This window comes from Lissotriton helveticus, chromosome 1_1 (assembly GCF_964261635.1).
Source record: "Lissotriton helveticus chromosome 1_1, aLisHel1.1, whole genome shotgun sequence".
NCBI classification, from domain to species: Eukaryota; Metazoa; Chordata; class Amphibia; order Caudata; family Salamandridae; genus Lissotriton; species Lissotriton helveticus.
The window spans coordinates 969209430-969235541 of record NC_136057.1 but is presented as its reverse complement, the minus strand read 5'-3'; the positions used below and the strand labels follow the sequence as shown (position 1 = coordinate 969235541).

At 46.2% G+C, this 26112-nt stretch overlaps 1 protein-coding gene across 2 annotated transcripts in view; it reads left to right on the top strand.

Annotated features, from left to right (window-relative positions):
* Positions 1-26112, top strand: part of FBH1 (F-box DNA helicase 1) — a 664229-nt gene that overhangs the window by 627371 nt on the left and 10746 nt on the right. For both annotated transcript variants that reach the window (XM_078677274.1, XM_078677281.1), the window contains one exon: positions 20869-21065. In XM_078677274.1, coding sequence (XP_078533400.1) covers positions 20869-21033 — 165 coding nt within the window. In that variant the 3' untranslated portion in view covers positions 21034-21065. The remainder of the gene's footprint in view (positions 1-20868; positions 21066-26112) is intronic.

The following is a 26112-nucleotide window of genomic DNA, read 5'->3' as shown; positions in this document are numbered from 1 at the left end:
GTTGTGTGTGGTTTAATTGCCGACAATGTTTCAGTCTCTTTTGCAGTCTCGAGGTCTCATCAGAACGTGTATTAGGGACACCTAAAGATATATAAACGGCTATTGGTGGGTATCCATGTTCGAAGGGTGACCTATGACTTAGGTGTGCGACACTAATTATGAAAATACATAAGGAGGCATGTACTTACTCCAGGCTCTGAGGCACTAACCAAGAGTAGCATATCCCATGTGAAGTATTGTATCACGAAGAGTGCAAAGTCAATATGGCACACACTGTGTAAACAAGGTTCAGGGGCGTAGCCTGGCCAATAAAATTTTGGGTGGGGGTGAACTTCAGATTTCCCATCAGTCACACTGGTTCATCTTGTTAAAACATACTAGATCAGAGTCAGGACATGAGGGGGCTTAAGGGGCATTGGAAAGAGAGTGGATGGCTGATTGTTAGGGGCACTTAAAACAACATGTTCGAGACATATGGGCTGCAGAGCCACACACTAGTGCATAGATCGCCATCTGGTGGTAGGCCCGGATGATTACACTTTGTTGTTGTCTTGGAAGAGTCTTTGTCTGTTAGATGACTCCTCTGTAGATCGTAGTGCGCATGGGCATCGACTCCATCTTCAGATAGTTTTTTTTCGCCATCGGGCTCAGATGTGTTTATTCTTCGGTCCCGTTACCAATCTCCTTTTGACTACCAGTCCTACATCATACCTCATACCATTGGTATCGTCTTCGATAGTAATTGCAGTTACCCACGTCAAAGAAAGGCTTGCGCTTCTCGATTCCAGCGTTCGTCAGGGCTGTCGGGCCCAGCTGCGCCATTGGGCCTTTGGCTCATGGAAAGAACACTCTTCAAGAAGCGCCCTCAGTGTGGACACAAATTTCCCCACACTGATCTTCATGAGGTTTGCAATCTGTGCTTGTCCCCAGAGCACGAAAGTCGAGATTGCCAGGCGTTCGCTTCGTTCCGGTCCAGGAAAACCATCAGAGACCGTCGAGCTCGAAGAGTCATGGCGCAGCCCTCTTCATCGACACCAGACCTCATCATAGACAAGGCTTCGATCGAGCTAGAGTCCGAAGGACAACAGCAGGACGACATCGTTTCTAAAGCAGAGGATTCAGCTTCCGGAGCCGAGGGACAATCAGAAGACCACAATCTTCTTCCTGCTGGTCAACAGGTCGTGAGTACAAGCGTCGACCCTGTTTTACCCCCCATACCGGGACAGGCTTCGGCTCCCCCTCCACCTCTGGATCCAGGTGCACACCGACCAAAACCTTCCGGCGCCCCGCCTTCTGACTCAGCAACGAAGAATCCAAAAAAGCCTTGAGTTGACTCGGGAGCGAGTCAGTCTGTCGGTCCCGACAAGCAGAAAGTCCTCAAACCAAAACCTAACTCCGGGCACCGAAGCAGCCCTCGGTACCAAAACCGGTCGAGCCGATAACAAGCTCAGCACCGAAAGCGGTTCCCAAGTCTATCGAACCGAAGACAACTCCGGTTCCGGAAAAAGTTGACCCAAAGCCCACCTAGGCACCGAAACACACTTCGGCTCCAAAGGGCGATGATCCCGAACGGGACCAGTAATTCCGGATCCAAAAAGCTCCGAGCCGAAAAAGAAACATGAAACCAAGTCTTCGGAAACGAAACCAAGATCTGCTCCAAAGACCGCAATAGACACTGTAGAACCTTCAAAGCAATTCGGTTCCAAACAAGACAAATCGGTACCTAGAAATGATACTTCTGCAGAAGAGCTTTTCTACCCAGATCCAAAACAAAAGACTCTTCGTATTCTTCCAAAGACTGGACATGTAATTACAGTACCTGAAAAGAGGAAAATGGACTCTCCCAAGCCACCTCCAGTTCCTCTTAAAAAACATGCTCAAACTTCATCCATAAGAATTCCTTCTCCATTGCTAGAGATACCAATAGACATTTCTCCTGCACACTCACCATCCATTACACATAGCACTACACCACGGATGATGACGATGAAGACAATTATTCACATGGGGTAGAAAGTGAGCAACACATAGATGACACAGATGACCCAGACAATATTCCTGGGCCATCAGATGATCCCTGGGAAGATTATAATGCGCCAAATGCACCAGATCTGCCACAAGATGATGCATACCCTTCTAGACCATCTCCTCCAGATGCCACTATTGGGTTTACACAGCTCATTCACAGAGCATCTACTTTTCATGGAGTGGACTTACATTCAGATCCAGTGGAGGAAGATTTCCTTATGGATACATTACTGTCGTCACATAAAACCACAACCACATTACCAATACTTAACGGAGTGGTAAAACATACATCAGAGGTATTCAAAGACCCCATCAGAGCCAGGGTAATTAACCCCAGACTAGAAAAAAGTATAAAGCGGCTCCAACTGACCCAGCATACATCAAAGGTCAGCTGCCATTAGACTCATTAGTAGTCTCAAATGCGAGGAAAGGAGCTAACTCGCAGACAACAGGGGATGCTCCACCCCTTATAAGGAGTCTAAACTTTTAGATGCTTCAGGAAAATGCTGCTGACACAGCCTCTGGAGTAATAAATACAGGAACACTGTTACGCAGACATGCCTGGTTGCGCATCTCTGGGTTCAAGCCAGAAGTACAGGCCAGTATCCTAAATCAACCCTTTGACATCTTTTTGGTCCAACAGTTTATAATGCACTAGAGAAAATGAAAAAAGATACTGATACAGCAAAATCCATGGGAGCCTTACAAACTCAGATCCACCAAGCGTCCTTTCTTCACTCCTCTTACAGGGGCACCTCTAAAGGTTTTCAAACTGACAACACCTCCTCTTCTTATAAAGCGCCCACCCAAACCTTGCCCAGTAGAGGTTATTACAGAGGAGGATATAGAGGTAACAACAATAAAGGTAGAGGCAGAGGCAACAACAACCGCAATGCCTCTACTCCCAAACAGTGACTTCCCTCCCATCCCCCCAGACCATTCCACTCCTGTTGTGGGGAGATTACAACAGTTTCTACCTGTCTAGAACTCCATCACCGCAGACAAGTGTTTAAGACAAATTGTCAGGTTATTGCCTGGAGCTCACTTCCAATCCTCCAACAATACCACCCAGACAACGTCCCATGTCACAGGAGCATCTCACACTCCTAAAAGAAGTTGCATCTCTACTGCAAAAGAATGCAATAGAACCAGTCCCAAAACACCATCAGAACACAGGAGTTTACTCCCTATACTTTCTCATACCCAAAGAGGACGGTTCCCTCAGACCCATACTAGATCTAAGGCCTCTAAAACTTTACATACAGTCCGACCATTGCCATATGGTCACATTACAGCAGTTCTGCCTCTGTTAAAACAAGGCGACTTCCTTGCCACATTAGATCTCAAGGACGCCTACTTCCACATTCCTATCCATGAAGCTCACAGAAAGTACCTTCGGTTCGTACAAGACGGTCAACATTACTAGTTCAAAGAACTCCCTTTCGGAGTAACTACAGCACCTCAAGTTTTCACAAAGTGTCTAGCAGTAGTAGCAGCACACTTAGGAAGGGACATCATTCATTTCTTCCCAAACCTAGACGACTGGTTAATAAAATCCAAGTCGTACCCAATGTGTACACCACACGCATCAGACCATCTGCCTGTTACACAAGCTAGGATTCACAGTAAATCAAAAGAAGTCACATCACCAACCATCCCTGTCTCAACAGTATCTGGGTGCCACAATAGATACCTGCAAAGCAATTGCATCCCCCGATCCAACAAGGATACAAAGAATGCAAGCTCTTATACAAAAATCCAGCCACAACACCCGCTACCAGCTTGAGTGTTCATGCAATTAATCGGAATGATGGCATATTGCATTTTCATAGTGCCACACGCAAGACTCAAATGCGCCACATACAAGTGTGCTTAGCAAGTCAGTGGAATCAGGCTCAACAACAAATAACAGATCTGGTGGTGGTGGACGACCGGACATATTGCTCTCTGCAGTAGTGGAACACCAAAACCCCTTCCGAGGGCCGGCCGTTCATAGAGCCTGTTCCACAAGTGGTGCTAACCACAGACGCATCTCTCACAGGATGGGGAGCGCATTTGGAACAACACACAGTACAGGCACATGGACACCGCAACAAAAGCTACTCCACATAAATCATCTGGAGTTGCTAGCAATTTTTCTAGCTCTAAAATCGTTTCAACATTACCTGTCACACAAGGCTGTACTAGTCCATATGACAGCCATGTATTACATCCACAAACAGGGAGGAACACACTCCTTACAGCTCTCCCGGCTGGCACAGAGCATATGGAGGTGGGCCATTCCTCAAAAAATCTTTTTGGTAGCAGAACATCTACCAGGAGTTCACAATCAAGTTGCGGATCTGTTAAGTTGTCAAAGACAACAGATACACAAGTGGGAACTTCATCCTCAAGTTCTTCAACCTTTCTTTCACAAATGGGGCTAACCAGAGATAGATCTGTTTGCCAGACACCGCAATTCCAAATGCCCAAGCTTCACCACCAGATATCCACACCCATTGTCCAAAGGCAATGCGATATGGATGAGCTGGTCAAACAAATTTGCGTACGCTTTTCCACCTCCCACTAATTCCGTTAGTGGTACGCAAGCTACAGCAACATTCCCTCACATTGATTCCCATAGCCCCAACGTGGGCAAGACAACCGTGGTACACCACACTACTAGAACTCTCAGTAGTATCACATCAAAAATGAAAACTCTCTTAACATCTACTGACACAGAACCATGGAGAGATCATGCATCCAGACCCAATGCAGCTCAACCTAGCGATTTGGCTCCTGAGGTCTTAGAATCAGGATACCTCAATCTTCCACCAGGTTGCATGAATGTCATAAAAGAAGCGAGACGCCCCACCACTAGAGCATGCTATGCAGAAAAGTGGAAAAGGTTTATTGTGTATTACACAAATAACAACATTAACCCATTAGATGTTTCTATCCAAAACATCATATGCTACCTGCTCCATCTACAAAGATGTCGTTTAGCTTACTCCTCAATCGGGTTACATCTTGCTGCTATAGTAGCCTACCTTCAAAACCGACAACATTTGTCATTATTTAGAGTCCCTGCCATCAAAGTGTTTAAGGAAGGACTCAAAAGAATAATTCCTCCCAGAATGCCACCCTCCCTGATATGGAATTTAAATATTGTTCTCACTAGACTTATGGGTCCTCCATTTGAACCATTGCATAAGTGTGAATTACAGTTCCTTACTTGGAAAGTTGCTTTTTTAATTGATATTACCTCACTAAGAAGAGTAAGTGAGATCCAGGCATTAACAATTCAAGAACCATTCCTACAACTCCATCACAACAAAGTGGTTCTTAAAACAAACCTTAAATTCCTTCCGAAAGTCATTTCACCATTCCACCTGAACCAATCTATTGAGTTGCCAGTATTCTTTTCTCAACCACAAACAGTTGCAGAAAGAGCTCTACATACATTAGATGTCAAAAGAGCTCTCCTCTACTTCATTGATAGGACAAAACCATTTCGTAAAACAAAACAAGTGTTTGTGTCCTTTCCTCCTCCACATAAAGGTAATCCCATTTCAAAATCTGGGATTGCAAGGTGAATTGTTAAATGTATTCAAATTTGGTACCAAAAAGCAAAACACACTCTATCCATTCCCCCTAGGGCTCATTCCACCCGGAGGGGCATCTATGGCAGTCCTACGAAATATACCCCTAGATGATATCTGTAAAGCAGCTACATGGTCTACACCGCACACATTTACAAAACACTACTGTGTAGATGTGCAAGCAAAACAACAAGCTAGTGCGGGCCAGGCTGTACTCAAGACATTATTTCAAACTACTGCAACAGATACTGGTGGTAGCCGCTAAGGGAGAAAAATGCTATGCAATTAATGCACTAGCTATGCAACCAATGCACTAGTGTGTGGTCTGCAGCCCATATGCCTCGAACGGAAAATGCTACTTACCAGTATGCATCTGTTCTTGGCATGTAGGGCTGCAGAGCCACACACACCCTCCCGCCTCCCCTGCTACCTATATCTGTTCCAGTAATAGCTTAATTAGATACACAAGACATGGACATCTTTTTCTGTACTCAAACAACTCCATAATTTCCCCAATGGCGAAAAACAATCTGAACATGGAGTCGATGCCCATGCGCACTACAATCTACAGGAGGAGTCATCTAACCGACAAAGACTCTTCCAAGACAACAACAAAGTGTAATCATCCGGGCCTACTACCAGATGGCGATCTATGCACTAATGTGTGGCTCTGCAGCCCTACATGCCAAGAACAGATGCATACTGGTAAGTAGCATTTACCTTTTGAAATCAATCTACGTTTTTTAAGATCTTCAAAACAGAGACGAGAGAGTGTGTGTTTTTGTCATTGTGACCATGTAAAAATCCCAGGTGAAATCACCGGTCCCAAATGAAAGCACTTGTATCCAACTATTTACTACAACTAGAATTCTGTTTTTTTAAAATTTTCTTTATTGATTTTATTTGAGATAACAGCAGCTCAAAAAGTGCCAATAATGTGCAGATCAGCATGAATAATACCATCATATCGATGAAAAAGAAAACATCCAAAACACAACAATAGAACAAGGTACAGAAGCAATTCTGAAAGGAAGGGTTAAGGTCTCTCGGAAGTAGGGAATATTTCACAGTACAGTATGTTTGGGCACAGTCCTATTTGCAATATTTACTAAAGGGCAAAATTCGTTCCACATTAGTTATGTTCAGGTTCCGCATCTTAGTGTACTGTATATCGCAATACTTCAGCCCTTTTACTCCTATCTCTGCACCCTATCTCTGCACCCACACCCTTGTTTCAGGCCTCATCAAGGGGGTGGTCAAGTAAGTAGCTCTTCAGTGGTTGCCAAATGTCCTGAGGGCGGGAGGTGGGTGGTAATAGTGTAGCATATAGTTCATACATAGTGTCGCAGTGAATGATGTCTCGGAGCCAGGCTTTCACCGTCAGTGTATGTGCCTTTCCCCAGTGTATAGAGACTTGACGCTTTGCAAGAAGCATAGCTATTGCCCTGAACCTCCGGATAGCCTTTGTTAATGGATGGACGTAGCCCAACAATGCCAGCAGGGGAGTGGGCTGTATCACCTGTCCCACCATAAGTGATACATGCTGGAAGATACCCGCCCAGTATGGTTATATTTGTGTACAGTCCCATGCGATATGCGAAACGTCAGCGTCCGCCATAGTGCACCTAGTGCACACATGTAGTGTGCTGGGATCTATCTTAGCCAGCCACCTCGGGGGTTATGTAAATTTTATGTAGTTATTTAAAATGTAGTAATTTGTGTCAGTGGTTGTTCGAAATCTACTGTGTTTGTGCACAGTAATAGTGCCAAATGTTGTCAGTTATGGGTATGCCTAAATCTCTTTCCCATGTAGCTCGCGCTTTAGTGCCGGCCATAGGATGAAGGGATAATGAGAGGCTGTATAAGCTTGAGACCAGGTGAGTCTCGTCTGATGATGCAATAAAAAGCGTAAACTGGTGTAATTCCTCCGGCTCCACTTGCCCACCTGGTAACACCCCAATCAGTGATATTTGGACTCTGCGCAATAAGAACCTGTCCATGTATGTAACATCACCATGTGTGGTAAGCTCCGACACCAATCATGGTCGGGAATCCTTAAATAGATCCTTAACGGTTTGGAGCCCATGTTTGCCTAATGTTTGTTTGGTCAGGACTTAAGTGGTGTGGGGCAGCCACGGGTTGTCTGCTAGTGGTAAATGTGGCAAATACAAGGAGTTCTTTAGGAGATATCGCTGTAGTTTGGTCCATGCCCAGCAAGTTGTAGGTAGAGTTTGAATCTCACTGGGCGAACGCGCCAGCCCTTGTGCTAATATGGCAGTCAGGGGGTTGGGGTATATTTGAGAACGTTAGGCTCTGAGGTATTGAATCCCGGCATCCGGGTGATACCAATAATAAGTGAAGTGGGTTTGGGCCACAAGGTAGTACAAATACAAATCTGGGGCGCCGAATCCCCCACCCTCATAAGGCATAGTGAGTGTGTTCCAGCTTATTCACAGCTGTCTGCCTGCCCAGACAAGACAAATGAGCAAAGTACGTAATGTGTCGAAGAATTTCGAGGTCAAAGCAATAGGTACATTTTAAAACAGGTATACGAAACGCGGCAGCCCCACCATTTTTAGTATGGCTATTCTGTCAGCTAAGGAGAGTGGGAGCTTGATCAATTTGTCAACCTGCGTTGAGATGCGATCCACTGCAGGTCCATAATTTAGTTGGATTACTTCTGGGGCACTGCAGTGCAAGTGTACACCTAGGTACTTTGGTGGGGGTGGGGGGGGGGCGTACACTATTGCTGGAGGAACTCAAATTCCACTTGGGTTGTTGCTGGTGTTAATGGGACCATTTCTGATTAAGCCCAGTTTATCACTAAATCTGAATGAACTCCGAAGCGGACTACCTCTCGCAGGAGCAGGGCCAGGTTGTCTGCTGGCTTCCGCACTAATAGCATTATGTTGTCTGCATAGAACGACGCAGTTAGTGGACCTTTGTGTAATTGCAACCCTCCGTGAAGAAGTCTTTCTTGTATGTGAAGGGCAAGGGGATCCATAGCAATAATAAATAGTAAGGGCGAGAGGTCACATCCCGGTCTAGTGCAACGCGATAAGGGAAATTGTTGTGTTATTTTGCCATTAAGTTTCAATCGGGCAAAAGGAGTCGTATATAAGGGGCGTACTAGGTTTAAGAAACCCACTGGGTTATCGCGTACAAAAAGGGCCACTCCAAGGAATCAAAGGCCTTTTCGGCGTTGAGAAGAATGACAGCCGTTGGCAGTGTGTGCACTATCAGCAGAAAAAAAGTATAAGTGTGAAGTTGTGCATGCGGGCACATGTAATTATAAGTTGGAGAGGTGGAAGAAAGAGCAACCTGGACGAGGAAATGCAGCACATACATTAGAAAGCAGGGATAGACGTACTCCCATGGAATATGTGCACTGCTCTTTCTATCCCTAAAGCAGTTATTAAACGCAGCACAGAAAAGCAGGTGAAATTTTCAGCTGTGCGTCTGTGTCTGATCTGATCTACAATTTGCATGTGCACCCCTGAAGCCCTGTAGCTGAAGAACAACCTCTGCTGGCTGTCACTGTTGTACCAATCCAAGATGGCTGACATGTTGCTTCTCAATGTCGCTGTCCTTTTGAACAGTATGAACAATCTAGGACACTAGGGACAATACCTTTCAAAATGGCCTCCCTGGAAGTGGTCCTCTGCAGATGATATTAACATCACCAGGAGCTTCCAGATCCTCAGAAATAAATGAAAAAAAGCAGAAAAGACAGATAAAAGGAGATGATGTGAAACTAAAGTGACTGACCCTCTAGCCTGACACTAAAGCACACTCGGTTCCAGGCAGATGTGCACATGAGATCAGGAAAAACACCTTCACTCAGAGTGCAATAGAGGTAGTGGGTGACCCATTGCAACATTCTCCGAACTGTCATTGGTGAAAACAGAATGTGAATAACATTCAAACAGACCAATGTCTGAAGAGGGGAGACCTGTATGTATAAGTAATCATGTATTTTTTTAATACAGAACATTGCAGACAGCTGAAGGTTTCAGAGCGGATCTAGTTCAGTTCATTAAGTCTTTATTTCGATTATAAAACCATAAAAGACATTACAATCAATTAAGAAATTTAACAAGTTAAAAATACTTTGTTAGAATGGGGAAATAGCATTGTCTAAAAGCAGTCGCGATGAAACATTTGTAATAGACTGTTAATCCAACAAATCAGCAGACTCTATTATACTTAAAAGACTATTATTTAAAACAATGTAAATTAAGATATGACCACACAGCATTATTTTGTTAAAAAACAAAAATGTAATAAAACCAGACAGGCGTTACGGTCAGAAAGATATGAAATAACGAGATAGATTTTTAAGTTCTGTCGGTCCTACCTCCAGATTCAGCACAGTTGCGAAATCAAACTACCTCGCATCCCACCAAATAAGGGCAAAGCGGGTTAGAACAGTCAGGTCAATGGACCCTTGTATTATTAGCCCGAATCGCCCATGCCCAGCTCATGAATTTTGCCAAGGCGATAGCAATTATTTCCTGGGTGCATGTCTGTAGGATCCTCAGGGCCTCTTTAGCAGCTCTTGTGCCGTGAATGGCACAGATGGGTTTAAGCCATTTCATCCTGGGTACCCTGTAAGCGGGGCAAACAAATAGAATATAGGCGATTGATTCAGACTGTACTAGACACGACGGGCACAGTTCTATCGTTGGCTTGAATCATCTGCTGGAAAAAGCTCTAATTGGAAGGGAGCCCACCCTAAACTGGTGGTCGAGCTTCCTATCCATCGGTTTTGAGATAACGTCCCAGTATGGTTCAAACCCGAGCTAATCGACAGAAAACCCTTGGTCAAAGTTGGCCTTGTAATGGAAGAAAATCGCTTCGTCATCACCATGTCCATGTAGACAGACTTGAGCTCTTTTTTTGTTGGTAGTGGAGTTGTTTCTGGGTTGTCCCACAGTGTGCCCATCCCCATTTCTATCAGTGTTTTTTTAATATTTTGGAGCCACTTGATCTTACTTAGGCACCCAACCCCCCTAAAATCTAAGAGGGCTTTGGCAGCCCAAAGCCTTCTCCAAAGGGTTAAAGGCCTAAATCGAGCCAGATCCTCAATGCAAAAACATCCCAGATCCAGAAATAAGGGCGCCAATGGAGTCGATTGCTGCAACCCGATTAGTGCCCTCATGAATTTATTTTGGGCAGTAACCAAGGGAGTATTATCCTCGTGGCCCCACAATTTGGCGCCATATAAGATTGCGCTGGCAAATTTAGAGTTGTATATTTTAAGAGCGGGAGCTATGGGTTTAGTGAAGGAAAGCCTATGCTCTTTTAGGAGAGCCTCAGCCAGCTGCCAAGGCAAGCATGTCGATCTGAGGTTTCCAGTTAAACTTTCTATTTAAGGTTATCCCCAGATAAGTGAACACTTCAGTCTGCTCTAAGAGTACCGTTCATGTGGACTTTGCCCTTGATAGCTTTGTGCGAGTGGAGGACCATAAACTTTGTCTTGTCCACATTAACCACCAACTCATGATCGCGGCAGAACTCCTCAAAACGGGACAGGGCCACCTGTAACCCAGATTGAGTCTTGGATAGAATCAAGGTGTTGTCCATGAACATGAGTAGAGGGATTTTCAGGCCCCCCCAAGGTTGGAGCATCAGTGGGGCATATGGAATAATACTGAACAACCCTGTCGATGAATAGAGAAAACAGGGTAGGAGCGAGGACACATCCTTCGCGCACACCCTTTAACACCGGAAATCTATCTAGGACTTCTCCGTGCGTGCCCCGTCGAACCTGCGCATAGTTTGAATTGTGCAGTTTAACTAGTATTGCTAGTAGCTCCAACGGCATCCCCACATCCATAACAGCTCTCCACATTATATTACTAGGGACCAAGTCGAAAGCAGACTTCAGGTCAATGAAGGCCGCATATAGCATCCCCCCTCCTACGATAACGACCCACCAGTATAACATCACAAACCTGAGCACCTGATTGATGGTACTGGTGTCGGGGCGGAAACCTGCCTGCATAGGTGATAGTATCTTGAATTCCTCTATCCACTGCTGGATTCGGCTCAGTACTAACCTGGCGACTATTTTCTGAATAGAATCTATAAGTCTGATAGGCCTATAGTTGCCAGGTAAGGCACGGTCCCCCTTTTTATAAACCGGTATTTCAGAGCGGATCTATAAAGTACACATACATGCTGCATATCAATTTACAATATACATAAAATAATAACTCCCTCTTAAGGCCTAACAAAGCTTCTCAAATGCAAATATTCTACTCCCAGGGATCATCATTGGGGTGTAACAGACGTTAAAATCTTTGCCTAGTACAGTAATCTGTCAGATTTTATGTTTAAAAAAATCCTGTTTACAGGTTTTAAAATAGTGAAATAATACTCAACTCTTGAAGGCATATTGCCTTTAACATATGTTTTTCACAATAAAAAAGTAATCTCTGCTAACTGTCATAGTTTTTCGTAACATTCAGATCAGGCATCTGACATAACTTTTTCAAATTAACCAATTAGGTTTGTAGCCTTTATCATTGTCTTTTCACCATAACCAATGCTGGCCTAGTGGATTGAACAGAAACCTTTCCACAAACAACTCACCAGGCACACATGCATAAAATTGCAAATATGTACAAGCCTACAGTCAGCAAAATGATATCCGACCCCTCTTAAGTGGGCCTAACCAGAGTTCTCATAGTACACATCTTCTACCAAGAGGGTTTGTCAGATGCGTGATCTGACACCAGAACCCTTGTCTTCCATAGTAATCAGCAATATTTCATGCAACAAAAAACCCTTTATAGGCTTGAGTGTGTCTTATATAAATCCACCCTTAAAACGCTTTTTGGCTTTAATACTTACTTTCCACTAAGAATAAGTCAGGCCTACTGCCCTGAATATATTGTTTCATAGTAAAGTGATCATACCTATGGCATCTGCAAATGTTTTCCTAATGAACCAATGATGTCTATATAATTTACCATTGGCTTGTCACTATAACCAACTCAAGCCTACTGTTGTGAGCATAAATATATCCCCTCAAGACAGTCATCAGGTAAACAGTCATGAAATTACCAATATGTCAAAAAATACATTGAATAATGTAATAATCGGATATATAATAGCTCATGGCTACTCCTTACGGAGGGTCCCAGCGTTAGGGTGCTGGCACAGTAGACGAGCGGTTACCCAGTATTATGGAAAAGCTCCCTCTAAGCAAAAAAAAAAGCCAGGTCTTTAGCTTATTTCTGAATAGGAGTTTGTATGGGGCTTTTCGAATTTCAGGCAGAGTATTCCATGCTTTAGGAACAAGGAGACCAAAAAGCTGCCTCCTGCTGTGGCTCTTCTGAATTTCGGGATTAAGGCCTACCTGTTTGGTTACAGCTGATCTCAAGTTTCTAGTGGACACATAAGGTTTAACCATCAGCTGAAGGTAGTGAGGACCTTGGGAAGAAAGAGCTCTTAAGCAATAGCAGATCACTTTAAATAGGCCGCTATACCTTATCAGAAGCCAATGTAATTTCTGCAGCACAGGTCTCATAGAAGTATGCCTAGGAAGCTTTAACAGTGCCCGAGGCACTGCGTTCTGGACCCTTTGTAATCTATAGAGGCGGGCCTGAGACACACCCAGATACAACAGTTTAGCAGGGATATCACCAGTGCTTGAATCACAGTTTTCTGGGTGTCCTCTGTGAGGAGAAGGAGTTCTTTATTTACCCCCGCAGCATCCTCTTCAATGCCTTCCTAATCCGACCTTTCAGGCCCATCTAATGCCAATGGGCGGCAGAATACGCCATCATCTCCCCCACTGGCGCAACATCACCTCGGACAGGTGGGTGCTGCAAATAGTCTGAAGGGGCCACTCCCTCCCCTTCGAGACTACCCCTCCAGCCATGCCACCTCAGTACCACCGCATGTCGGGGACCATCTGGCGCTTCTTCAGCAGGAAGTAACAGCCCTCTTGGCCAAGGGGGCCATCAGTGAGTTCCTGTGCCAGAAGTAGGTCGTGGTTGCTATTCCCACTACTTTCTGGTCCCCAAGAAGGACAAGTGCCTGCATCCTATCTTGGACCTCAGGGACGTCAACGGCTTCCTCCAGAAGGAGAAGTTCAAGATGTTGATGCTAACTCAGGTCTTGTCTGCTCTCGACCATTGAGACTGGATGGTAGCGTTGGACTTGCAGGACGCATATTTCTACAGCCACGTCCTGCCGGCCCACCGGCGTTACCTGCGGTTCACGTTAGACCACTAGCATGTTCAGTTTACTGCGTTCCCCTTCGGCCTTACCAGCGGCCCGCGGGTGTTCATGAAAGTGATGGCGGTAGTCGCAGCTCATCTGCGCAGATCAAGGGTTCCAGTCTCCCCCTATCTCGACGACTGGCTGTATGTGCCGAAGTCACACTTGATTCCCTCGCAGAAGCTACTATTCATCAGAGCGGTTCTGGACTCTGCGCAGTTTTGGTTTTATCCTCCAGAGCCGGGATATTCAGGCTATGATTCCGATCTTTCAGCCTCTATCCCGGGTTTTGGTCAGGATGACCCTCCGGCTATTGGGTCTGATGGCCTCCGGCATGCTGCTAGTGGATCATGCCAGATGGCATATGCAGGCTCTGCAGTGGGACCTGAAGTTCCAGTAGGCACAGCATCAGGGCAACCTGTCCGATCACGTCCAGATCTCGGAGGGCACTGCACGACAATTGCAATGGTGGCTCACGAATCGCGATTGGGTCAATGGCAGATCTCTCTCCCTTCCTCAACCGGAACACACAGTTGTGACTGACGCGTCCCTTCTGGGATGGGGCGGCCACATGGGAGAGGTGGAGATTAGAGGCCTTTGGTCTGTGGTGGAGTCCCGGCTCCATATCAACCTTCTGGAGCTTTGGGCAATTCCACTACCACTGAAGGCATTCCTTCCCTCTGTCGTGGGGAGAGTAGTGCAGATGTTCACGGACAACACCACCACCATGTAGTACCGCAACAAAAAGGGTGGGGTGAGGTCGTGGACCCTATGTTAGGAAGCTCTGCGCCTCTAGACATGGCTGGAACATCAGGGCATTTCCCTGGTGGTTCAACACCTTGCAGGTTCTCTGAACGCCAGGGCGGATGAACTCAGCCGCCGGTGCATGATGGATCGGACGTGGTGCAAGGTCTCTTTCAGCAGTGGGGAGAGCCTTGGTTAGATCTATCTGTCACCGAAGAGAACGCGTAATGTCATCAGTTTTGTGCGTTGGGAATTTCCAAGGGGGCACTCGCTAGGCGACACTTTTCTCGTGAGTGGAGTTGCGGTCTAATTTACGCTTTTCCGCCTATACCACTTCTACCTAGAGTGCTGAAGAAGATCAAGCACGACCAAGCTCAAGTCATTTTTGTGGCTCCGGACTGGGCTCGAAGAGTATGGTATCCAGAGCTACTCAGCATGGCGATCGATCCCCAGCTCAGACTGCCTCTTAGGGAGGATCTTCTGTCGCAGCAGCAGGGGACGGTCCTCCACCCTAACCTGTCCAGCCTCCACCTCCTTGCGTGGAGATTGAGCGGCGGCAGTTGACGTCTTTTGACCTGCCTCCTGAAGTTTGTGATGTTATCTTGGCAGCCAGACGTCCCTCCACTAAAATGGTATACGCCTGCAGGTGGAATAAATTTGTGGCATGGTGTACAGCAAAGGCTGTGGATCCCCTTTCTGCCACTCTTACAGAGGTCTTTATATTTCTCCTTTCTTTGGCCCAGCAAGGTTCTGCTCTGGGCAGTGTCAAGGGCTATCTCTCGGCCATTTCAGCCTTTTTAGGGCTTCCAGATCTTCCCTTTTCAAGTCCCCTGTTGTAAATAGATTCTTAAGGCATTAGTCATCTTTTCCCTCCTGTTTATTTTATTTATTTATTTTGAGAGTTTTATATAGCGCGAACAAGATCTTTGCAGATATCAGAGCGCTTTACAACAAGGGGTAGGAGAAACAAGAGAGCAATTAACAAGCTTTTGAGCGAAGGATAGTTGAAGGTAGTAAATGAGTAGCAAAATAGGGTAGATACAAGAGGGAGCATAAACAATCAGTTAAACCAATAATACAAATAGACTGTCTGAAAAACGAATATTACAAATAGTGAGGAGTCTCAAATAGTTCCAAAGTAAGGTACAAGTTCACGTGAATTTAGCCATGAGGATTCCTTTCGTAATGCCTCCGTGCGACTTGAACCTGGTCTGACTCATCTGATGTGTGCTCCCTTTGAGCCACTTCACTACTGTCCTCTTCGTCTTCTTACTTTAAAGACAGCTTTCCTGGTTGCCATCACATCTGCCAGAAGAGTGACTGAGCTCCAGGCTCTTTCTTCTAAACCTCCTTTTCTCTCTGTCCATCCGGACAAAGTTGTTCTACGGACTCGTCCCTCTTTTCTGCCAAAGATTGTCACTGCCTTTCACATCGGGCAGACCATCACGTTGCCCACCTTCTTTCTGCCTTAGCATCCCTCAAAAGAGGAGGAGAGGCTCCACCGTCTGGACCCAAAACGTGCACTCTCATTCTACCTCAACCACACACCACAGTTCCGGATGGATGACCAGCTCTTTGTTGGCTACTTGGGTGCCAAGAAAGGTCGGGCCATGCACAAGTGGACGATCTCTCGATGGGTCGTTCTGTGCATTAAGACTTGTTATTCTTTGGCTAAAAAGGAGCCTCTGGTGGGGCTATGCCCTCATTCTACCAGGGCGACAGCAGCCACTACTGCTTTGCGACGGGAAGTCCCCTTGCATGACATCTGTCGTTGCACATGTTTACCAAGCACTACTGCCTGCACAGCCAAGTCCGGAGAGACTGCTTCTTTGGCTGTTCTATTCTCCCGGACTTTCTGGTGTGATCTTGGTTCACAGACCCACCACCAGGGTTGGTATTGCTCGGGTATCTATTCTAAGGTAAGGAATCTATCAATACGTGTTTCTTTCAGATGCACAAGGTAATTACCTTCGGTAACAATATATCTGTAAGAAACATTAGTAGTGATAGATTCCTTACCGCCCCACCCGTTCTCGCCGATCTGCGAACTAATTTCTAGGTTTAAAGTCATCCCTTTTAGGACCCTAGTTTCATGGCACCAGTGATGAAATCTGTGAGACTGCATTTAACAAAACATCTGTGAACAGGCTTTACCACAATGTAATAAAAATCCACCCTTACAGGCCTATTACCTTTAACATATGCTTTTCACAATAAATAAGTCAGGCCTCCCTTTGTTATAACTTTTCCTAATAACTGTTTTGCAGCTTGAATCTTTTTTGGAATCACATACTGTGCATTATACCACATCTGGTGATTGGGTCCAGAGATGTCCTGTTCTATCTTTTCAGGGACCTGGAACTGTCGAAAAATGATGAAAACCTCAAAGAATCAATCAATCCTAGCATTTGTAAAGCGCACTACTTACCCGTGAGGATCTCAAGACGCTAGGAGGGGGGAAGCTGCTACTGTTCGAAGAGCCAGGTCTTGAGAAGTCTTCTGAAGGTCAGAAGGTCTTCGGTCTGCTGTAGGCAGATGGGGGGGGGTGTTCCAGGTCTGGCAGCGAGGTGGGAGAATGATCTGCCGCCAGCGGTCACTCTTTGGATGTCGGGGTCGGTGGCGAGGGCGTGGTCTGCGTAGCGGAGCTGCCGGGTCGGAGTGTAGAGGTTGAGTCGGCTGTTGAGGTGCGCTGGTCCGGTGTTGTGGAGTGCCTTGTGTATGTGGGTGAGGAGTTTGAAGGTTATTCTCTTGTTGACAGGGAGCCAGTGCAGATCTCTCAGGTGGGGTGTGATGTCGCTGCGGCGAGGGATGTCGAGGATCAGGCGCGCAGAGGCGTTCTGTATGCATTGGAGCCATTTCAGGAGTTTGGCCGAGGCTCCTGCGTAGAGGGCGTTCCCGTACTCTAGTCTACTGCTGAAGAGGGCCTGGATGACCGTCCTTCTTGTTTCGGTGGGGATCCACTTTAAGATCCTGTGAAGCCTAGGTGGCCAGGGGGGTAGGGCAGACATCAAAGAGAGAGTGGTCGACTTGGAAAGAAATGAGATGTCGAAAAAGCATTGAAAGCCGAGAGCACTAAAGGTGCGTGCTCACAATTCCTCGAGGTTGGTGTGGGACGAGCTCAAAAACTCAGACTGGAAGTCCTTGAAATTTCCTTTGATGCCGCAACCCTTGTTAGTCCAAGGAGCACCATGGGTCAAAACATAAAAACACCACTGTAGACAACCCTCAGACTCTGGCTCAACTCCGAAAGGGGGATCAGTCCCATTGAAGGGATTGGAGTGAAAGAAACCCCGAAAAGAAAGTCTCCAGCGATGCTGAACAATCTGTCAGAATTCGAGAATAAGAAATGTCGCCCGAGGTGGAGTCACTGCTACGAAAGAAGAGGAATTTGACAGTTCTCTCAAGGGCTTCGCAAGGCCAGAGAAGAGGAAGAGATTGGAGGATGAACGGGCAGAACTTGAACCTCCTACGCCTCAAGAACCTCAAGAAGAAGAGCAGTAATTCTATGATGAGGAACAGAATGAACAGGGCATTTTCAAGGACTCAGTGCCAACAGAAGGTACATACAGAGTTCACCTAGAAGAGGAAAAAACGTAATCATGCTCGATCCGGGGAAGTAAGCCTTTAAAGCGTCCTCCACTGCTCACACTCAGGATAGAGGCAAAATAGAGGTGCTCCTCACAAAATCTGCGCTAGATGCAGCGGGCTGTGCACTAGTGCCATCCTTAGGAGACATGCCTGGTTAACAGTATCGGGGTTCAAACAAGCGGTAAAGTCATCCATCATCAGTATGCTCTTTACGGGGGGAGAAACCTTTTTGGAGCACTAAATCGAAAAGGAGACAGCAAATGCCATGGGGGGTAGGGTGTGTGTGTGGTTTAAAGTCCTTTAAAGGAGGGTCTACCCTTCTCAGGAGAGATTGGTGGTGAGCGTGGAGGGTTCAGGCAAATATTCCTCAAGCCACATTCACAACATAGACCGGCGTACAAGGCACAACCACGCAGTACAATACTCCATGAAGCCAAAACAGCCCTTTCGAAGCACAGGCAGAAAAAGGGCATGACACTAAGCGGGTCAGACCATCAACAAAATGAATTGCAAATTAAAGGCCACTGACACATAACACAGGAAGGAGGCTGGATAGGAGGCTTCCTCCAAGGGTAGAGAGAAATCACCTTTGACAAATCGGTACTCAACATCATTCGCAATGTTTATTTCATGGAGCTAGAATGCACCACCGACTATAAAACAAAAAAGGGAACTTCCAAGCAAGCGGAACTAATTTCTTCAGAACAAGACATGAATGATCTGACAAATAGCATCACCAGCATGTCGTCATAATGAATTCAAGTCTACTGCTTTGAGTATAAGCTTTCCATCAAACCATATTTTAGTGTGATTACAAAGATAGCGGTGGTAGCGTGAGCTTTTCTGCTTCATGGCATTAAAGTGTGCAAAAAATGTTAATCCATTTTTTCTATACAGCACTTCACATCGGTGATTGGCACGTTTCTAAGCACACCCAGTTTTGGATAACTAAATAGGACCTCTTAAGACAGTCATTTCCCCAGGTACAAACTGTTTGGCGACTGCGTGAGCTGGGATTACCAAGATCGACGTTTCTTAACTATACAAACTGTGGAGACCATGAAAAGTATATAATTTCCTGATGAAACGTGTGCCAGTAATGTAACTTGAAATAATGGTAGTCCCAGGTATGGCGATGGTACACTCCCCCCCCCCCCCTTCATGGCGTTATTGATCAAACATTATTGTGCACCCAGTGGCATAGCAAGGGTCTCAAGGGGGCTTAATGCAAAGTGGGTCTGCCACCCCGGCTTGAAAGCAAACAATAGCTATAACTGGAGGTGCAGTGGAGCCCTCAGTCAGCTGTGCTCCGGAGTCGCTGCACCTGCTGCACTATTGATAGCTTTGCGCCTGATGCTACCTACCATACCAGCCACTATAGGACCACAGGTTGTAATAACACTGCCCGGTCAAGGGACTGGAGGGAGGGAGGGGGGGATGGGTACTGCCAAGCCTCCAGTACAGGGTAGCGCCTCGCAACACTGGGGCTGCAGGGACATATGCTATGCCTGTATGAATTCCAAAAAACACGGTCGTCACGATGGTCTGTACTGGACCTGTCCTATTACTACCGACCCTTCCGCGCTTCTATGCAAGGAAAGGTTTTTAGAAGAAATGGACAAAAATTACAGCACCTCTTCTGGACATTACTGGCCTTCATGTTACCATTTCAGACAATCACATGAAGTTTCTGAGCTGCCAAAACACGAGAACTCAATTAAAAAACAAGCATTGAAAACGCAATAGGTCACGCCTTTGATTAAGTTAGAGCCATTGCTTTGCTAAAGGTATTGTATAGCAAAGCAAATGGCTTTAACTTAATGAAAGGCGAGACGTATTGCATTTTTAATGCTTGTTTTCCAAGGTGATGTCAGAATTCCATGTTAACTCGATGATGGCACCGGAATCCTGTTTATAGCATACAAAAGGCTTGAAGAAATGTTATCCTACCTACCTGCAGCCAGGCTTTTAAGCCCAAATAGCTTGTTAAGGTTGCTGCCTCTATTCTGCAGTGCATGCTTATGCAATAAAGTCCAAAGCGACCTAATTGACCGTCCATCCCCATGTGTTTCTTAGGAGCATCCGCGATGACGACACTAATGTAGTTTTTCTAACACTTTGCCCTTGATTGGCTCTAGATTTGTGTGCATATTGGTTAAGCTTTCCCCGAACTTCTGTTGTTTGAATTTTCTATAACGTTATCCTGCTACTTGTTATCTTCTAATAACCCATTTGATTGCTATGCATTTTGTTTCGACCGATGTGGAACTAACCTAGAGTGGATGTACCACCATGTCAACTCGTATATTAGTAGTCCTGGATATTCCTTCTTCCAAACAATTTACAGACCAGCTTTGCTGCCCAGATCGGTTCTCACCCAAGCAGAGAGAAAGCGGACTGAGTGTAGTGCTGATGGCCAGGTGAGGTGAAGAGGACTGTCTTTGCACAGGTGGTGCCATGCTTGCGACTGGCATTCAAATGTAAGCTGTTTTTAACTTGGGCATAAGGCGCTCGTGTCCTCTGACCTCTTAGCCCAGATACCCCACACATCTCGAGATAGGGGAATTAGCAGCAGAAGACATCATTAAGAGAAGTGAAAAGCACTCCATTGAAAAACTGTTACTAAAACTGATTTATGTTGCATGACTCTTTACACAGCATACTCAAGCGTCTTACCTTTTTATGTGTTTTTCAGATTGGCATCCAGAATGACGCCTATCTGTGCCCTTCCTGTATTGAGCAACGTCTTGGTCCATATACCTACCTAACAGCAGAATCCTCGCTAGTAAAATCCATGACGTACACCATCGAAGATGTGGAATTGTCAAGCCAACGTCTTTTGCTGTTGCAGGCTATATGATAACCGTGGGAAAAATTCAGCTCCTAAACTGGGTATATATTTTTTTAATACTTTTCGCAACTCTTTCTAAGGATTTTGTATTGCTGTCTTAATTTGAATTTCAATTAAATAACACATGAATCTGCAGTATTTGTATGTAGTTTTGTTCACGTTCGATTAATTAAAATCATTACATGTTTAAAACTGTACATTGCATTTACACATGAAAACAGCGGCTCCTACAACCACGGTAGTACTGCAACGAATTTTAAAAGGATGGAAAATAAATATAAAAGGTTAAACCATGCCAAAAAGACAGTTGAAATAGCTTTAACACCTTAAGACTTGAAGAGGCAGTATCCAAGGTTGTGAGAGTTAAGTAAAGAAGAGCGATGTGCCGAGTGCAAACTTGTAGGTGCTCAGGCCACTGACAACTAGACACCTCAGCATGTTTTGGTCTTGGCTGGTACAGGTTTCATTCCCTCACTAGGTGAAGAACACCAGAAGATGTGATTCATGATTGGCGGTCTCCCTTGAGGTTGTCAATGCTAGGAGCTGACTGCTAAGTGCTGGGCCTGTGTTGTGTGACCTAGAGCTGCTGTAATCACTTCGATGAGTGAGAGACGAATAAGGCTGGTAAATTTCCCCAGTCTATCTAGGGTGCTTGGCATGTTTTCAGTGAAGCACAGATCCGAGGCCAGGAGCGACTGGCGCCTTTCGACCAAAACAAAGAAAAGATCAGGCTTTATCGTTCCTCTGCCAACTTAGGGCAGCAGCACATCAAATGGAACCAAGATTCCTTGCGTTAATTGCAGAGCCTGCAGGAAATTGCCTCTTTTAAAAGGCCTAGGCAGGATTGAAATCTGAATTTGGCAAAGCGATAAGCCTCGTATAGAGAATTTTCCTGCAAGCCCGGGTTGAGAGCGCATGTTGAAAATAGGTCTGTGCCTTTTCTGGGTTGTAAGATGCATCCAGCACCCTCGGTCAGGGGCCTGGGACGAAGACTCCTGATGTCCCGTTCAAAAGATGTTAATAGTGCTTGCCTATTCACATCTTTTTTTCCAGGCTCAGAATGGAAATTCTTGAATATGCAGGCTGTCTGTCCTGATCTTCAGGGTGCTAGGCGTGGTTGCTAGCTGTAGTTGCCAGGGAGACCCTGCTCCATCAAAGATTGATCTCAGATGGTATTTGAGCGAGGACTCGGGGGCCCGCAAGACCCTGGGATAGAACTTTATTAACTCCCCCTGGCCCAAGACGTCAGGGCTCCTGAGACACGGCTCCAGCCTCAGCCTCGTTCTCCTGGCTTGCCGGGGGGCAAGTAGAGTTTTCTAAGTTAAAACGTATCGAGGGCACTAGTAAAACACCAAGTATCCATAGTTAAGGGCCAGGATGAGGAAGCTGCAGTAATAAGTGCCACATCTAAGGAATGCATCAATGTATGCCAAAGACCTCAGCACCCCTTCCTTCAATCTACAGAATAGTATTCCTGGCTGCCAACCTCAGTCTATAATTGTTGCCCACATTCCACATGCATAAATAATACATATGAATAGGTAATTGTAAATAACCATTATATTAATGCAATTTTAAGTTATCATCCGAACATTCGAAAAATACACATTCATAGATTAGTACTAAGGCACTGCTATGGCCTAACCTCAAAAGATTATTTTTTCCTCAAATGTATACATATATGACCCAATCAGGGTACAACGAGTCGTGGGTTTCTCGTGTTACCACTCAGGACCTGGCTTTGGCAGTTCGAGCTAAACTGTTCCTATTGCAGCAGGGTAAAACAGATTTGTATATGTCTGGGTCCAAACTGCGATGGCATACATATATTCCACATTCACCCACATCAACGCATTCCTTTTTATTTATTTTTTATTTATTTATTTGCGGTTTTTATAGAGCGCAACACTCATCCCGAGGGATATCACGGCGCTTATACCAGATAGCAACTACAGATGGCGGATGCTAGGATGCTAAAATTTGGGGAAGAGGTGGGTTTTCAGTTTTTTCCGAAACTGGAGATAGTTTGTGGTATGTCTCAGGTCCGTGGGGAGCTCATTCCACCTTTTTGCTGCCAAGTAGCAAAAAGAGCGACCTCCTGTTCTAACTTTGTAGATGCGTTTGGTCTTCACCAAAGCTGATTGAACAGAGCGTAGGTTCCTAGTGGGGACATAAAACTCGATCTTCCCTTGAAGAATTGTGGGGCCAGTTTTATGTAGAGCTCTGTGGGCATGGCTGAGCAATTTAAAGGCAGTTTCTGCTGCAATAGAATGTATAGTATATATATGAACACAGGACCCCTAACATTTTTGGAACATACTTTTCTTCAACATTGGAACATCCATACAATCTCATGCTTTGTGTTATGTTATTTCCATATTTTTATACCATGCCAGCTTGAATTCTGGGTGCTGCTTCGTAGTTTCTCTTTTTTACTGCCAATAAAAAGGCACGTGGCACACCTCATCCCCACATACAACGATCATAGACTGAAACACGCACATCTGTAGTTTCTTACTCACCTAAAATATTTCATGCTTTTTGCCATAATTGCATTCAAAACCAAGCTATTCCATTTTCATAGAGCACGTTTTACGAACCTCCTTTGCATGAACGCTACGAATGAGGAGAAGGGAAAGCTGCCGTAGACAAACATTGTTTATGACAGAACTCAACAGGTATCAAACCGAGGAGTACGTGCCTCTCCAATAGTTCTCAATGAAGATACATCAGATGACATCCTTCATCTCTTCCTCACTTATTAGTTTTCGATCCTTCAAGAAACGCATTTGCTCACCCACAATGTAGAAAATTACCCACTGCAATGTTAAAAAATGCATTTTGTTGAAGGTTTTTTCGGAATGCAGCTGACAATGGTCAGTGACTGAAATTAGAATCTTTTGACTTTCTTTAACTCTCATGACTAGATTGTTGATAAAACAGAGGAATTAGGCTGGTCTGTGCCTACAGAATTGCCATATAGATTTACAGTACTTGTCACATAGTATACCACTTGACCTGCAGATTTCAGCAAAAAAAATGTGTTTCTAGCTCAACTGGATCAAAACAAACAACGTCAGAGAATATGCTGCATAACGCTGCATTATGTCTTTTTTTCCCCACACAGTTTACATTACTTACAGACATGAGTTTTGTCTTTGGTTCTGTCTTTGGTCTGATGCACCCTGACCCTCCAGGTCCTTTGGCGACATTGCAGCAGGTCTGTGCCTGTGGATATATAGGGAGACTATGCTGCCAATACTCCGCACTTCACCGGCTCCCGCTGGCATGCCTTCGGGCCCCAAGCATCGGAGGGGCCTCCTGTCCCCAAGCATCGCAGGGGCCTCCTGTCCAACTTCTGCCATCAGGACAGCCTTCCGCCGCGTCTGGTCCTCTTGGATCCATATCAGGTCCAGCATTAACTTCGGTGACCGCTTCGGCCGGGCGCCACCAACTTTTCTAGTCTTGTTCGCATCAACGCCGATGTAGACACAATCTTTGCCGGAGGTGTATGTACAGCCTATAGTCTTGTCTGACTTTGAACTGAATCCACCACGACCTCAGAAGTCGTGCCCTGCACCATATTGCATGCAACTTTTTGCTGATCCTTCTGACATTGATACTTTTATGTTCGAGGCATGTGGGCTGCTAAATTCATATCTTAGCATTAGATCGCCGCCTAGTGTTGGGCTCGGATGATTGCACATTGTTGTCCTGGAAGAGTCTTCGAAGTATCCTGAGATAGGTGGCTCCTCCCCTGGACTACAGTGCGCATGGGCATCGGCTCCATCCCCAGATTGTTTTTTTCCGCCATTGGGTTCGGATGTGGTCTCGACGTCTTACTGTCGGAACCAAGTAAAACTATCTTTTCCCGGCCAAAAGGCCTCGATTTTCTTGCGTCGGTATTGTCTGCGCTCGGTCTCGAGTCTTCCGTCTCTTGAAGCCGGAATAAGCGGAGTTTTCTTCGCTTTCTAAACTTTGAGGCCTTCTCATCGCGACACGACAGCAAGCCTTTACGGACATGGAGCGGAGCCCGTTCAAGTACTGCCCGCTCTGTGGGTCTAAGTACCCACACATCGATCTACACCCTGTGTGTAACAAGTGCCTTTCACCGGACCACGACGACGGCAAGTGCAAGGCCTGTGCACAATTCCGCTCCAAGAAAACTCTCAAGCTTCGGCGCGCGGTGCGCTTGGAAGCTAGGCAAGCGGCCCCGGATCCGGAGAACATCTTCGGCGACCCGGAAGAAGAGGTCCAGGGTCATCTTCTACAAATCTCCCCATCACAGACGGAGGTCGAGGCGGATCCGGGAGACGACGACGGAGTCGCGGGTCAGGTCCTCGAATACGTCGAAGAGGTAGGAGACGACGATGAGATTTATGGGGCCGCGGCGGACAGCTCTGCGGACGAGCTCTGCCCCGAAAGTTTCGAGGACGACCGGGACACGGGATCGCCTGTCGGCCTTACCCTGGACCCGTTGCCGCAAGCCACAGCCCCGCCTTCGGGCCCGGCTACGGACTCACTTGCTGGGCACGATGTTTCGAAACCGAAACTGAAACCGTCGGGGTCGTCAACACCTAAAATGGCCGACCCGAAATCGAAACTGAAACCAAAGGACTCGAGTGTCCCTAAGATGGCTGCCGTGCCTGTGAAGAAGTCGGTGCCCGTCACCCCGTCGGCTCCGTCGACCTCCGGTCCGCAGAAGCCGAGGAAGTCTGTCGATTCCGATGCTCCGAAATCGAAGCCGACGCCCGAGGAAGGGGCCCACAAGAAAGATGGTCGGCACGGATCAGCGGCTCCGGCGCCGTCCAAGCCCGCCAAGGTCGGCTCCAAAGAGGCAACGCCCAAGAAGTCTGCGCCCCGGCCTCAAGATTCGGAGGAGCCGAAGAAGGTTTCCGCGCCCAAACCGCACAAAGCCCGCGAGGCCGTCGGATCCGAGGGACCGCTCAAAGCATCCTTGTCGGCGACGAAACCCACTGGCAGTGCACCGTCCCCCATTGCGGAGTCACTGCAGAGAATCAGGGAGAAAGCCTTTGCTCCATCGGCTCCGATGCCATCACCGCAGCCGCAAAAGGACGCTCCGGCTAA